This window comes from Oculina patagonica, chromosome 6, assembly GCF_052425735.1.
Source record: "Oculina patagonica isolate OP01 chromosome 6, crgOcupat, whole genome shotgun sequence".
Classification (NCBI taxonomy): Eukaryota; Metazoa; Cnidaria; class Anthozoa; order Scleractinia; family Oculinidae; genus Oculina; species Oculina patagonica.
Window position 1 is genome coordinate 37,630,951 of NC_135763.1, and position 16,115 is coordinate 37,647,065.

The window sequence follows — 16,115 nt, forward strand, 5'->3', positions numbered from 1 at the left end:
GAGAGGGCCACGCGAGGAAAAAATCGAGAAGACGCCTGCTCTGAAACCCCCCGAAACGTGTTTGCCGCCCACAATTAATTTAATTAAAATTTAATAGGTAACAGCGCTGGGTCAACTGTCAAAATAAATGAGTGAGAAATTTTTTTTTTTCTGGAAACGAGCATAGCGCCAATATGGCTTCAAAGCCGTCGAAATGCGGCAGAAAAAGGAACAAAATCAAACTTTCTACCGTCTTTGCTCTAAAAACTTGAGGATTACTTACGGCTAGCCTGCGAGAGCAGACGCATTTCCGGCCGTCGCTTCTCTCCGCAGAGAAGCGACGGCCGGAAATGCGTCTGCTCTCGCAGGCTAACTTACGGCCAGTTTGGTGAGAAGCAGGATTCGCTTCGTATTTCAATCCGTTGGCATGCAAATATATAATAGTGAATGTGCTATTGCATATATTGCAACAAGTCTCAGGAAGATCGGCCGGGGATACAAGCTGAAAAACGTGAGGGACTTTCATATAGTCCATGCGGACGCAAACTCGTCTTGAAATCTGTGTCTGAGGTTTTTGCTAGAGAATGTTAGCTAATGTTTGGGCAATGCGGCTACCGAGACGGCGGAAGGACGAGTCGCTGAAAGAAAAAGCAGTGAACAACACCGTTAAAACATCTTTTCCTTCGAAAAGGTGGCGATGTGCTTCCCTCTGTTCGCATTTCATTTGCTCTGCAAATCGGTCAAAACTTCCAGCAGGCAGGACTCGAAAAGTTCTTCCTAGACGTCGTGCTCCAGTGTTACCATACATAAGCCTAATTTGCGATGACAGATAGAATACAACTCTCACATTTCCGATGACAGACAGATTTCTTTCGCAAAGCGACTAATTAATCCCTCGAGACCTTCAGATCCAATCAAAATTTACGGGTTATTCCCTGGCGGCCATTCTAGCCAATGGGGTAATTTTCGTTCTCTCAGAGAACGAAAAAAAAACGTATTTCGGGGGGTTTCCGGGCAGGCGTCTTCTCGATTTTTTCCTCGCGCGGCCTTCTCGCGATCGCGCACTCTTTTAAACGCGCTGAAAACTACACAGACGCCTGCTACGCAGGCTAGGTTTACTGAGAAAATATACGCAAGAGTACACATGCGGTAAGAGGTTTATTAGAGATTTGATTCATTTTTATCCAAGTGTCTTCGTTTTCGATCGGGTCTTCTTTTCCGATCAGGTTAACGCTAAGTTCGTTGATCGACGTGGCGTTAATTTTGAGAGAATCTTCTTTAAAAAGTGGAGTTCATAGCTTCTTTTTATTTTCCGAATCCAAGTGCTCAGTGTGATGTGCATAGCGCGCGAGAAAAAAAGAATACAAGCGCTGCGCTTTAAGGTCATGTTTATACTCATTTCTCGTCGATTCTGGCCAAGTGACATTAGACATACTTTTTAGTCTGCAAGCTGTGAAGCTCCGTTTATTAAATAGAACGAAGCTAGCTTGTTTAATTCAAATTCGAGTTTTGTGCAATTCACTGTTCTAGATTCCCTGGATTACGATTGACAATATCTGCATGAATATTTCATACCGACAGACCTAACACTTACACAATGTGAATCCAAATTTGCGTAGTGTTTGGATAATTGATTGTTTTGATCTGCGGCACTTGACGACATACCGCGAGTGCCGGGAAACGATGCCAGTCTATGTCAATCAAACCGTTGTTAAGAAAGACGTCACCCAAAGTTCTTTTTGTCTCAGAGAGATTTAATTATCAATGACTGCATACGTGGGAAATAGGCCTCAAAAGGCCTTATGCTGAAAGGACACAAATATGGCGTCTCCATACTAAGCTTTATACCAAGCTTTATAAACTTGCGTGGAAAGGTTTGGAAAATAACTCAGTCCCGAATGGTACACGACACAGACTCAAAAACCCGGAGAAATTGTTTATCTATTTATCGTCTGTTATATTTGAAATTCATAGCTTCTGTAGTTGAATGGTTTCGAATATATTTTTTGATTGCGTGTGAGCGAAGACCAGCAATAGGCCTTATGCATGATAACGTCATTAGCTCAAAATTCACCACCAAGCCTCGTTTACGCACATTATTCTCAATCCTCTGCCACATTCATGCAGTTTTCCAATAATATATTCTTTTCATTTTTGCCTCTTTGGGAATTCGTTCATGATAAAGTGTACAAGTTTGCACTTCGAAAGCGAGGCTTGGTGGTGAAATTAGCCAGTTTGGCATAAACATGCATAAGGGCTATTGTTAAATTTTCGGTTGTTTCTGTCCACCTTCATCAGAGCGATGAGGGAAATTGGTTAAAAAACAACAACCAGAGGATGATCGGTCTGAAAAAGAACTTTTAAAAAAAGTCTACTATCGATCGCAATACTGGTTACTTGTAGAATTTTATAAGCCGGCTTGCTGGCACGTTGTTGGCGAGATTATGGTAGACAAATTAAACTATTCTTACGAACATGGCGAATTTTCAAGTTCTCAGAAGGAAGCTATTATCAAGAAAAAAAGATAAAGAAAACGGGAACCTTTTCCAACTGGAGACCGATCTCTCTTATATATATCATCAATGTTAAAAAGCTGTAGCCAAAAGATTGGAGAGCAATTTGTCGAAAACCTTAAAGGGGCTAGGTCACGGTATTTTAGGTAATTCTAGTTATTTTCGTCAATTAAGAGTTGTAAAATTTAGATTGGCAGAGCAAAAGTCACTTATTGGTAAAATCATGGCCACATAATACAAGGATGTTTTTCGAGCACTGTAAATCAGTGACACCTTTATACAAATTGAGATAAACTTGAAAAAAGTCGGGCCGACGTTTTTCAAGTTAACCCGAACGCAATCCGTTTTAATCTTCTCAAACTTTGCCCATCCATTGCCCCTTTTTGGCCTTTCTATGTAAAAGCAAAAAAAGGTTTATTGTATACCTTGAAAATACAAGTAAACGGAAATTAACAAATTTCAGTTATCTTTAATAAGGATTCTTAATACATCAGTTATAAAACAAAAAAAAATTAACCACGTCAAGTTATCGGCCTGAAGTCTTTGTAACTGAGATAATAGAACATAGAATTTAAAATATAGATTCTTTAAGTTTCGTCTATCTTAAAGGTACTGTTGAGATTAAAAATTATTATAAACTATCTTAATTAAACTAAATTTAACAACAGCAAAGCAAGCAGCAGCCGCGGTTATTCTTTGGCGCCCAAGCAGACCAAGAATGAGGGCACTCACTAGTCCGCTGACATGAAGAAAGGGATGATCCAAACCAGTGTGAAGAGCAAAGCACACAGGGCCTAAAATGGAAAAAAAAAACAACAAAGGAAAACAGAGATTAAAGGTGAATTTCCACTGACACGTTATTTTTTACGTCCGGTCCGTTTACGTGCGTGAAAAAATTTAGAGAATATATGAACGACTTGCGTATACCATTTTATACCATAGACGAGTTACCCGTCTAGACGAGCTTCGGCAAAATTTTTTTTGCTCGTCTGGTTATGCGTCTCTAGTATAAAGACGGCCACAAGACGCGTTACGTGACTAGACGAGCTACTTTTCGAAATTCGTCTTGAAAGACGGACAACGAAAGGAAGCTCGTCTAGACGGGTAACGCGTCTTGTAAATTCACGAACGTAAACGCGCGTAAAAAATTACGCGTTCCCACTTCGAACCCGTTTACTTGCAGTTATATGTCAGCATACGCCGATTAATCATATTAATTGTACATCCATGCACATAGCCAATTTACGTAAAAAGAAAGTGGCTGCAGATTAAAGTTCTTATTCGGCTGAGCAGGAGTGTATGTAGATAATAAAACTTGCCGGCGGACTTGAGTGTAAACCGAACGCAGTGTGGTCTGTACTAGTGACTAAGGTCAATATTTTCCCTGACAGACTTACTTAACTATAACACATTGCGATATTAGACAATTTTGAAACCATCTTGGTTTAAAAAGTTTTAAAAAAGTTTTAAAAAGCGACGACGTTTCGACCTTCGCTAAACGTCATTATCAAGTCAAAATGGTTCCTTCTCTATTGAGGCGAGAACCTGACCAAAAATCTTCTTGCTCTGGAAAACAGGCTTTATCTGAACGCCTTTATTGGCGCTCAAATTGTGCAATTGTCTCTTCACTGAATTGGCTGAGTGTTGATCTTTAAAAGGGAGTGATGGTAGGGCTTTCTTCAGTTGCATTCCCGGCTGAATTGATGTTGTCGATACTGCGGAGAAAGTTGTTGATTGACGCATTGATTAAATTGATTGGGTAGTCAAGGTTTATAAAAATAGAACGGAGTTTGCTGCAGCACTCCTCAGAAAAAGCAGCGGGAGTTGATGACAGTTGATGTGCGCGATGGATCATAGTGGATGGTTTCAAAATTTTCTAGTATTTTATCGCAATGTTTTATAGTTAATTGTTTAACAAATCTCTTCTAAGACTGACTTAACTCGGTTATAAAATGTTAATTATATATTATACTTAGTGTACTTATTTTACCTCTGAAGCACTAACCTGTATCCTTCCTTGCACTTGCATCTTCCTTCATTGCATTCCCAGTGCTTTTTGCAACGACATACTTCTGATGAAACATCTACATTTAAGAATATATTAGATTTATCGATTTTGTGCGCCCTTGTGTTTTTTTTTTCTTTGGGGATTTTTTCTCACTGTACGAGTCAGGACTTGTTGTTTCATATAAAAATATAAGTCGGGTCTGTCTGTCGCAAAGATACTGAAGTTGAATGTTTATGTTTACATGTTTTGCCTTTTTTATGCCGGAACATGCAGATCTTGGTCAACTTCCGGTTTAATATAATATAAAAGAACTATTCAAAATTAACGCCAAACGGGTCGAACATGTCACTTCAAAATGTTTTTTTTTATTACCCTGAGAAATCCCGTCAAACCGCGCAATCTTAAAGCCAATTTCCAAGAGGCTGAAGCAGACTCGAGGCAATGCAACCCAATTTAACCAACTATTAGTTTGTTTTCCATTGTGAAACAAATATTCGTAGAACAGAATTGCATGCATGTTATTTGCAGGGCAGGATCGGCAACAACAAACTGATCTAGCGTACAGCCACGATCGTAAATACACTCAGTCTAGTGGGGTGAAAATGGTCGATACGTTTGTTCGAAGCTTACCCCGGCCCGGCCAGACGCATCCCCCGTCAGTCTTTACAAATCCTTCCTCACAAAGACAAGCATATGTTCCCGGTTGGTTTTTACATGTCTCCCCTTTACGGCATGGATTCCTCATTTCAGAACATTCGTCCCAATCTTAATTGTGAAAGTGACATACAGTTTTTTACAAACTCATCAATAATTCATCATGCAAGTTAAAACACATTAAAGAAAATCATCTTAATTTGAATAGATTTTTTTAATTTTTCTGCCAAGACATACCAGACAATAGAGACAGTTATTCAACTCATTTCTAAACGCCTCGAAATTTGTGAAAAATACTTCCCTGCACTTTTTATTTCAACTCTCCGCATTAGAAAATGTAATGATCAGTAATTTTTTTTCAAATTGTGTTCATCAAAATCTAAAATTCAGGAAACGCGATCAATGGCTTTCATTTAACCCTATTCAGACCGGGCTTTTTTTAACCTTCTCAGACCGGGGGGGGGGAGGCGCCCCCCCCTCCTATGTAACTTTCAGAATATTTAAGCAATCACCATGAAACTTATAGGATGTATTGTATGTCCGAAACTCTTTCTTTTGGTATACGTCACGTGGGATGGTGACGTCACATCACGTGACAATTACATCATGATGTCAAAACAGGCGCCATCTTGGATCCGCCATCTTGGCTTTCAAAATTTTTCCAAAATGCCAGAAAACCACCCAAAATCACTGCAAATTACTCAAAATAAATAAAAATGTGCTTTAAACCAGTAAAAATGTAAAAATAAATTCATTTAAGTTGATTTTTATTAACAGAAACACGCAAAATTACAAATTTGGGAAAACATGCCTGTCAAAATGCCGTTGCCATGGTGATGTCAAGTTCCTGACACATCATCTAACCCTACCAAATTGTTGCCAGATAAATTTTAGGAAAACTCAGAAAGTTTGGAAGCGTTTGGTTAATTCTTAAAAAAGTTATAAAAGTTCAAAGTCAGCGCGGGCCTCAAAAGCCCCCCCCGGTCTGAATAGGGTTAACAAGGTTTCGTGTAAGGTATTCAAGCCCCTTCGCCATCTTGGCGAATTAATTTTACTGTAAATATAAGAATTGTAATTTTAATCTTAGCATAGTTAATTTAAATACACGACCCCACAAGCTTTTAGCTTTTATTATTATCGTGTCAAAATAAAGTTTTACCTTACCTTACCTTACCTTCGCGCAGCCTACAACACCTTCTTACACTTTTTGGTGACAAATAGCCAAATGCCTGCAAAGTGTCCTTTTGTATGGGGTGATTAATACGCAAAAGTAAAATTTGCGATAGTAGTTCATAAGTCGTTTGAGAGGTGCATGAACTTATAAAATCGTAGCATGAGTACAGGGTATCTGTTATTTAAGCAAGTTTGCATTCAGAATCCAATGCAACAACTTTCTGTGATCCTCTCTCCCGCGCCCCAAGGCGTTTTAATTTATATGCTTCAAATATCTTAACTGCACAGTCCCCCAGTCATTAGTTTGAGTTGAATTTTCAAACACAAAACAAACTGTTGGAATTTAATACCTACCCACACAGATATTTCTGTCTAAATAATGATGTCTATATCCATCATTGCATATGCATTCATAACCGCCAGGCAGGTTCTTGCAGACGGAGTTAGAAGAGCAAGGATTTGTTTTCTTGCATTCATCTATATCTGCGTGCAGAGACAACAGAAAACAAACTACTATTAAATTGTTACAGCAACACGTTCTCGACCTTAGAGCTATATTCTCTTTTGCATATGACTGACAGCGAGAACAGTTCTGGAAAACAACGTGACAGAGGCTGCTCAACAACAACCCTTAATTTACGCAATAGTTCTTTGTTCTAAGAAACCAATTTCCTAAATCCGACTTGGACAATAACAACTCTTTTCCCTAATTAATTTCACTTTGTAACTAACACGCATTGTTCAATGAACACTTAGAACTGTATTTTCTTGATCAGAGGCCCCCGGCGTTTATTTCAAACTTGACCCGTGGTAGACCCAGAGTATATTTGACCCCTGCATGCAGTTTATTCAAGCCCCGAGCTCATTAAACAAAGATTTTACATTATTTTTGACAGACGTACATATTTCCATTACAACTACAGATTTTTATACTTCAATGAAATGCTTGAGGGGGTTATTTTCAACTCTGTATTCGAAACCCGGTGTTTTTTGAGAAAATATGGAATTGTCTTTGACGAGAATTGTTTTTGACGAGAATGCATTTTTTCTACTAACCTACACTCGACGGACAGCCATAGAGCTCTATACGCATGCAAGATGGTATCCTTGGATCCAACACTGGTCGAAAACGAATAAAACGAGCTGTTGAGGGGTGCTCTAGTTTATTCCACACCTTCCGATATGGGCTTCTCTTGCCCTTAAAAATCTGAAAAATAACGCAGTTTAAGGTATAGTCTCCTTCGTGATTCTCAGTAGGATTGTAGCACGACTGGTGCAAAGAAGCCTAAAACGCAAACAGATTTGGGAATGGTACGCGCACAAACACCGTAAAATTGATCATAAGAATAACCCGGTTACCGGCGATTTGAAAAGTTGAAATGTGATTGGCTGGCTACATTTATAGGCGCCTTCTGTCAATCAATCGTTAGTAGACTATTGGAGCGCACAAAGTTATGTAGCCAACATTGAGAAATTGCTCGTAGCCTAATCTTTAAAGCTGATTTCCAGTCCGTATTGCGCAGACTCGGGGTTTGTTTTCGTTTTTGTTTTGAATTCGTTGAAACGTTACACTTCGGTGACAGCATACATGAAGTTTTTTAGTCCGCCATTACAGTTCGTTTCGTTCAAGAATTTCCGATGAGCTGAAACGTCGGTTTGAAATATCGTCAAGGTTCCTTTACTCGTTATTATTTGTTCTGCAAGGATATCTGGCGTTAAAAATGAAGAAAAAGGTAGGTTTGTCGCAGAATTTTTAGTTTTGCTTGTAAACATTCCTTCGTGTGAGGCTCACGTAAACATTGCAGCCGAAATTGCGCAGTACGGACTGGAATTCATCTTTAATATTAAAGTAAAATTACCTTTATTAAGCCGTCAACTGTGTAGTCAAACCAATGAACGGTGTCGTTGCTAAACATTAAGCTGAATTTTTCTACCCAGTTGCTGTTTGCTCCCTGTGTTGCCACTTTTGTAATAGTGTCAGGCCTCTGGAGGTCTATTTGAAGATATGGATTTTCATCTCTTTTACCGGCGCACCATCCTCCAAGCCTACGAAAAGAATATTATGCGACACAACTTAGATAAAGCTCTTGCAGCTTTCATCCCCCTCTTTTTGTTTGTGAGCAGTCACGTTTTTAAAGCTCCCCCAAATCGTCACAGCCCAAGTAGGGAAAATACCAAACCAAAAATGACTGCGAGCAAATTGTGGACACCGAGGTTACATTCTGCTCGAATGTTCTGATTTCTTACATGTTGCGTAGATTTGATCGACATCCTGCAGGTGAAACAATTAGCCAGATTCTTGTGGGTTTACATAGTTGTATCATCCTTGAGTGAACGCCTAATGGAAACACCGTCGGCGCTTCTCTGCCAATAGAACAGTTGAAAAGCTCTTCTCCCCCCCGCGACGTGCGCATGTTGGCAATATAGTCGGAATACTTATTCCTTTTGAGCAAATTGAAGTCTTTAAGGTGTACCGTGAAGTCTCATTTAAAGCCCTCGAATGCTTAATATTTCACATGCCACCGAATGTGTCACGTGTTACACCCTCTTGCGTGTTAAGAAACTATCTTACCCTTTCCTTTGGTTTAATCTTGCCAGTGATGGCCGTGCATGGTTAGAAGATTGTGAGGAAGCCGAGATCTGTTCGTCTTTGATTTCTCCGTTCTCCATCCCAAGGGCTGTGGTGCAAGCTGTCGAAACAAAATTATACAATTTATTTATCACCAGAAAGCTAAAGATTGATGGGCAAAAGAGAGCCTGAGTGAGCGACAGGAAACGTATCTCAAGTATGAAAATACAAGACCAAAAACAGTGTTTCGATGATTGCGCTGGGCTTACGTTTTTTAAGTATATGCGTTTGTATGGACCCTTAACTTCATGCCTCGCTGTCTTTATAAGGACTGCGTAGTACTTCATAAGCTTATAGCAGTGTATCAGCGCGCATTCCCTACAAACTCTAATACTCTTATAGCAGTCTTCTTTCCATTACAAATCTAAAATGTTATCCCATGAATTTTAAGCAACTACGTGTCGTGAAAACCGGGTCAACAAAAAAAAAAAGATCTGCTTGTTGCTCAGAAAATATACAAAAGTATATGAAACTAAAGTTTTAAAATATTTACAATATCTCGATACACGAACTGGCATAAAGATATCAAACCACTAGGGGCCCGTAAAGTCAAATTGACATGGAAAATAAACGATACTTCCCTGGTTTATCACTGTTTGATCGTGTTTCAAAACAAAGAGGAAAGTAAATACCTTACCATGCCACAAAACAGGCAAAGTCGGCTAAACGGATTCCTCATACTTCCTTGCAATGTCATCTACAAATGTCGGTGTTTTAGCATTTAAACGCCCACTCAACTCCAAGAGTTGATCGAGCAATTAAAAGCTGAAACACCGACAACTGATAGCCAAAAACACAGGTAGAGTAAAATCTCGTTATAGCGCACACGCTCGGGACGTCGTTTAGTGTCCGTTATAGCGAGAGTCTCTAATAGCGGGAGTCAAAACATTTTCGCCGGGGATCTGGATTTTGTCCGTAATAGGGAGTATCCGCAATAGCAGGGTGTCTACAAGGCGAGAGTTGACTGTATCTGTGCATGTTTAGTAAATATCTGTATGACTGCCGATCGAGTCGTCATGTTCCTTGACTGAGTTTATGCTTTCCGACACGAAAATTCCTTTTTTCTCATTTTACGGAGAGAAAGTAATTGTCTGAATAAAAATGTAGATTATTTCGAGGAAACGATCATTTATCTCTCTCTGACCGGCTTATCAGGCATCCAAAAGCCGGCATATTTCTACGTACGCGCGCTAACTTACGCGCGAAATTATTTGCAACAACACTTCATAATTGTACCTGATTATTTCTTTTGATTGATTAATTGCGGATGTTAATCCACAAAAGAATAATTCAATTTTTTAAGTGTAACGTTCCTTTCTTTTATGTGTGTAAAGTTAAATGGTAATGTAAAACATGTATGCCTTTTAAATATACATATTAAAATACAAAACAAAACATAAAGAAAACCATGTTTATAAAACTTACGAGAGTCGATGGCGTAAAGACCGTCAGTGAAGAAAACGATTACCAGGCAAATAAAAGTGTCTCTTGCCACAGGCCCCATTAAATTCGAAGTAAACTATCCTTCTTCCGTGAGCTCCAGGTTTGTAAAGCTCTTGATGAATATTAGCATTGTGGTCATTGCTACAAGAAAAGAACTGCGAAATTTAATTAGTTACGTCAGTAATGGTTAATTTTATGCAGTCGACAGCGCGCGACAAAGTGGAGGCTTCCTCGTCGAGCTAATGTTTAGAAAGGGGATTAAACCCACTTTGAAGCCTAGGAATAGTGCTTGGCAGCTGATGGAATAATCCGGACTCGAGTCCCGAATCTCGAGTTCAAGACGGAATCCGCCAGGACTTGGAATAAATTGGACAGAATTATGAACCAAAGTTATTTACATCTTACTGCAAACTTTTGTGTTACTGTTTAAAATATCTTATCACAAGAAATCATTTCTAACAACACCAAAAAAACATCGAAAAATCCACTGAATTCTACTGAATCGCTTAAAATTTTAGTTTAAACAGTGTCCCGATTAGTAAGCTTAAGGCTAGCTAGAAGACTAGACACTTAAATAAAGTTCTTATTATTATTATTATTATTATTATTATTATTATTATTATAGATCAGACAATTTTACAAAATAGCTACACGTGAGATTTTACCTATAGCTTACATGATTCTTGTAAACTCTGAAATTCATTTTGTCAGGCTCTGATAAGAAATTGTTGTTGGTGTTATCAAGGATAATTACTTACATCCTTAGCTTTTAAAAAGGGAAGAAAATAACATCATATTTTTAGTTATTCTGGTACTCGATTTTTGTCCCACTAAAATTATTGTTATTCAATGTCCTGATCACGATTCCGTCTCAACTCCTTTGGTAGGCCACATAAATAATTTATTTTATGTGTCCCCTATTAGTATGTGTCCCCTATTAGTATGTGTCCCCTATTAGTAGAGAGTGTTTCACTCTCGGCTAGAATTGCTCTAACGCATTAATAAAGTTGTTGTAGTGCTCAGCGCCTCCTTTCACTTGGGATTCTTTGTTCTCTCAGTTGAATATTTTTGGGCCACAACGAAAGTTTCTCTAAACTATGTAATTTATAAAATACCTGTCCCTGTTTGTCCCTATTGTACCATGGGTACGCGGCGACAAAAAACACGGAGTAGTCTCAATAGAACATTTTTCATAAAAAAGGTCGCCGACTTGAAGTCTTTAACTGGTGGTTCTTTTAGCTTATCTTTTGACAACGCGTAACGCACAAATTGATAGAGTTAAGGCGTAAATTAAAAGTCTGATGATCGGAGGGTGCTTTTATGGTTGGTAGTACGTTAGCAAATCTTGAAGTCTTGAGATAGATAGGAGATTGCAGGTAAGTAATAGAATCTTGAGTTTAATGCGTTCAGAAACAAGAAGCCAGTGTAGTTCGAATCTTTCAGTATTGGAGTGATATGGTCGTACTTTCGGAAATAGGCTATAATATAATCGGGCAGCCGCGATATTCTGAACTGACTGGAGCTTTTTTTATTTTGACAGTTGTTTTGTGTTGAGGGTAGAACATTTCACAGCCGTTCGGTGGAACTAATGGTATTAGATCAGAAAAATAAGACCAAAGTTGCAAAGCAAAGCGAGTTTATTGCATAACCATAACGCTATTCGAAAAAAGAACTTAGATAACTTTTGAAATGGGTAGATAGTGATACTAGCATTTTATAACTTACAGAACTTAAGAATCATTTATGTGACACAATTATTTTTTCTTTAATATGACAAGGTAAACCGAAGTTAAAGCAGAGTGAAATGTTTCAGCTTTGAAATCATGATTAAAGCGATAAAAATGCCTGGCTTAAACTTTAATGTGAAGTGCACAGTGTTTTTATTTGCAAATAATATATTTTTTTTGAAATTGTAACTTCCACACGCCCGTTTACGGAACTAAATAACAAATAAGTAGTGTATATATGTATGAGTGAGTGGCAGCTTCTTTAATTTTTTAACAGGTATTATTTCGATGGGTATGTGTTTAAAAAATGAAACAAAAGTAAAAGTTGCAAACAGCAAAGTAAACCGCAGGCGTTGTTCCGTTATGCTGTAAAGGCCAGGCCACCAAGGAGTCCAAGAACGAGGGCGCTTACGAAAGCAACGAAATGTGAAGAATGTTGCGAGCTTGAGCCAAATAGAAAAGGGAACAAGCCTGGTGAACCTGGTCGACCTGGTTGACCTAAAAGGAAAAAAAAAATCGTGGATTAGATCATGGAACAGTTTTTCGCCCCATTACCTACTTGCAAGTATATTTGAGTACACGTCAATCAGAAGTTGTAAACTGCATTCATTTGTGGACAATTATACTAGTAGATAAGATCCACATATTTAATTTTAGGGGAAAAAAACACTTAAGAAGCATGCGTTTTCTCGCTCGAGTCACATGCATGGCGTTTCCTTCCTTTCGTACTTACTCAGTTACATTATATTGCTTTTAACTTTTGTATTTCTTTCTGATGAAGTTACCCGAGCCTGAGCTTTGCATCAATGCAGTCATATAACATAACATTCCCATGTAAAAACTTTCCACATATACATGCAGGCTGAGATTTTGAGTCCGCAAAATGATTATTTATGTTTCATGAGAAAGCACATGCATAGATGCGTCAATCTGTATATAGCAGGCATATTTGGAAAAATGGTAGGCTCGTATAACCGGGTTTTGTTGTGAACAACGATAAATAATGAGCAAATATATAATAGGCCAGATATTTAAAGACCATGTTGAGGCCATGGTACACGAGGCAATCTTCCTTGCAACTTGTATTGTAAGGATGACGATTGAGACATATTGCAAGTTGCAGAGTTAGTATTACACGTTCGCAATTTTTGTTGTTACTTGCAACGCACGGTCTGCAAGAAATTAGCATCTTAAAATCTCCCTTAAGCAAAGGACGCGCTCTGATAGGTTTATTCTTAATGAAGTTGTGTTGCAAGTTGGGATTAGCATGTCACACGTAGCAACTTGTCTCGCAACATCGCAAAAAGGGGAGGATAAAATTAGTTCTACTTCTTCTTGTTTTAACTTCCATCGCGACATTTGTCCCATTGCTGGTTGCAAAACGTAGGGTTCAAACTGGCAATGGAACGGTTTTTGCATGTTCAGTGCAAGTTGCACTGAAAATTTCCTCATGTCCTTAAACATGCTCTTTGTTTAATTTTCTGAGTATCTTCTCTTTGTACTCACTTCGACGAACACAGTTTCCTGCTTTATTTTTTACGTATCCTCTCCTGCACTTACACCTTCCTTCAATGCATTCTTCCCATCGTTTGCAATTGCACCCGGCGGATCCTTCTGAGGAAATATCTAATTCAGGAAATATAAGATGTCTTAAGTTTGTGTATATTTATGAAAGTTTGAGTATTTGGAAACAAACAAGAGTTGCCTCTTATTAGGCAAGTATCATGTAAAGATAAAAATTAAACATTTTAAAACAGGTCAACACAAAGAGTAGACAATTGTATATGCATGTGATTTACTTTTGTGCCTTTGTTGTCGTTTTTTGTTTACTTTAGTGTGTTTTCTCGGAGTATAATGATAATAAGCTTAATTGCAAGGATTTTAGTAATTTGCTCTTTTTTATCCACTTTCTGTCCAGCAATTTAAAAAAATCGGCTCTACAATCCTTATTTTTTTTCACATTTTTAAACTGAGCAAGTTTACAATCGCTTTTGCAGCGCTTCCAAATACGTAAATTTACGTTTAGCCGAGGATGACAAACAACAACTTTATATCCACGACAATTTAGCAATAAATAGTTGTCAAAGATGTTATGTGGTGGTTAAATGTGGCGGTGGTCGTGCGCATCTAGATATACTTAGCTTGAGGTCCAGGGTCCAGAAGTCATATCATACATTTACCTGTCGTGGGTAGCTCTTGGGTGAAAACGTTCGATATGTTTACCATAAGCCCTTCCTTGACGCATCCTCCAACCGCGGTCTTCACATATCCTTTGTCACACAAACAAGTGTACGTCCCCTGTTGGTTCTCACACACTTCACCAGTGCTGCATGGATTGTCTAGTTCATAACATTCATCCCAGTCTACAAAAGAAATGGCGTATCCTGTTACGAACAATCTGAACAAGACTCGACACTGTTCTCTAAATTTTTCGAACAGTTTCTAAAAAGTAATTTGTCAGCCTCTTTTTATCCTCCCCCCCCCCCCTTACCCTCGAAAAACGTTAGTGTACGAAACGTCAGGGTTTTTTCGAACCAAATTTTAAACCTCGATTTTGCATCAATTCAGTCCGTTATTTTGTGACTTTCTAAGAAAATGGTGAAATCCAAGATGGCGAATCCAAGATGTCGACTCTAATGACGTCACGTGACGTCATATGATGTCACATCTAACAAAAATTATTTCATCTTGTAGAGTAAGCGACAGGCTTTCTACTTCGTGCAAAATAATTAAACTCTGGGGAGGGATTCCATCCCCCCCCCCCCCTTTTCCTTGTACGATGGCGGGGATATGAATTTGCGTCCGAGAAATTTAGTTCCTCTGGTTTTAAACAGAGAAACTAAATTTTACACAAAATATATATAATTATAATGACACAAGTCTGTTTCAAAATGTCTGTTTTCTTAGTTTGTACTCTCTAACAAACTATAAGTGAAAAATATTAAACGTAAGAACAGATTAATTTACTCACCCTCACAGACATTCTTGTCTGCAGCATTGTTTTTGTATCCAGCATTGCATTTACACTCGTAGCTGCCATCCAAGTTTTTACAGACGCCATTTTCCGAACAAGGTTCCGCGACACTGCATTCATCGATATCTGTGTGCAGACGCAAGAGAACTTGTTCACTGAAATTTTAAACTAATTTCTCAAATTAAAATAATTCATCGATTTAAAACAAAAGAAACCTACTCTCTTCGTAAATTAAGTTCGATTAAGAAAATATATCAAGCCCTCGAAAGGATATTACATCACGTTTCCAAACATCTCGAAGTTTCTAAAAAGTTCTCCTGTGCGCATCGTATTTTTAAACCTCTTCTCGGTGCTTGAAATTGTGATTAAAAGAGAACATCTCTCGTGTTTGTTGTATTACACCTGTTAGGTACCATTCTTTGGTTAAATGCTTGTTTGATAGATTTGCTAGTTTCAAATAGCTAGGTCTAGAGCAGACTCCAGCGATATACCAGGTCTGTGACTTGATATGAGTATAAAATCGAGGCTATCAGGAATCGTAGAGACTTCTAATTGGCTAATTACGAATTCAGATTCGACTAAATGATTCACGCTGGCAGAGTCTAACTTTCTCACTCAGATCTTACCCTGACATATCTCGCTTCCCTCTATCATTTCATATCCCTTGTGGCAAACGCAGCCAAAAGTGCCATCTATCAGCTGTCCACAATCCTTATCATTTGGGCAAACAAGATTTTTCTTGGAACACTCAGTCACCTCTGAAAGAAAAAAATGAAACGTAATTTTTGATCTCAAGTTTTAAAAGAAGATCTAACTCCGGCAAATTTGGCATACAAACTAATCCATTGTCCAGCTAAAAAGGTGACGAGAACATAGAAAAAAATCAAAACCAGGGAAGTCACCCTAGCCAATCACAAAGGACATACACAACACTGTGAACCAATCAAAACTGCAAGCAAGTACACGTAGCCAGCGTGAATTTAAAAGCTCTGGACATTACACGAGTAAGGGAGTA

The 16,115-nt window shown here is 38.4% G+C and overlaps 1 protein-coding gene across 1 annotated transcript in view; it reads right to left on the reverse strand.

Moving 5' to 3' along the window:
• Nucleotides 1–2,998: 2,998 nt before the first annotated feature.
• LOC144658076 (uncharacterized) overlaps nucleotides 2,999–16,115 on the reverse strand; it is a 30,078-nt gene continuing 16,961 nt past the window's right edge. The window contains exons 14-25 of the mRNA XM_078518398.1: nucleotides 15,727–15,858; nucleotides 15,098–15,226; nucleotides 14,307–14,489; nucleotides 13,633–13,752; nucleotides 12,490–12,624; nucleotides 8,900–9,017; nucleotides 8,187–8,373; nucleotides 7,384–7,534; nucleotides 6,682–6,810; nucleotides 5,131–5,265; nucleotides 4,498–4,576; nucleotides 2,999–3,286 (exon numbers count right to left, since the gene is read on the reverse strand). Of these exons, the coding sequence (XP_078374524.1) occupies nucleotides 3,151–3,286; nucleotides 4,498–4,576; nucleotides 5,131–5,265; nucleotides 6,682–6,810; nucleotides 7,384–7,534; nucleotides 8,187–8,373; nucleotides 8,900–9,017; nucleotides 12,490–12,624; nucleotides 13,633–13,752; nucleotides 14,307–14,489; nucleotides 15,098–15,226; nucleotides 15,727–15,858 (1,634 nt within the window). The 3' untranslated portion in view covers nucleotides 2,999–3,150. The remainder of the gene's footprint in view (nucleotides 3,287–4,497; nucleotides 4,577–5,130; nucleotides 5,266–6,681; nucleotides 6,811–7,383; nucleotides 7,535–8,186; nucleotides 8,374–8,899; nucleotides 9,018–12,489; nucleotides 12,625–13,632; nucleotides 13,753–14,306; nucleotides 14,490–15,097; nucleotides 15,227–15,726; nucleotides 15,859–16,115) is intronic.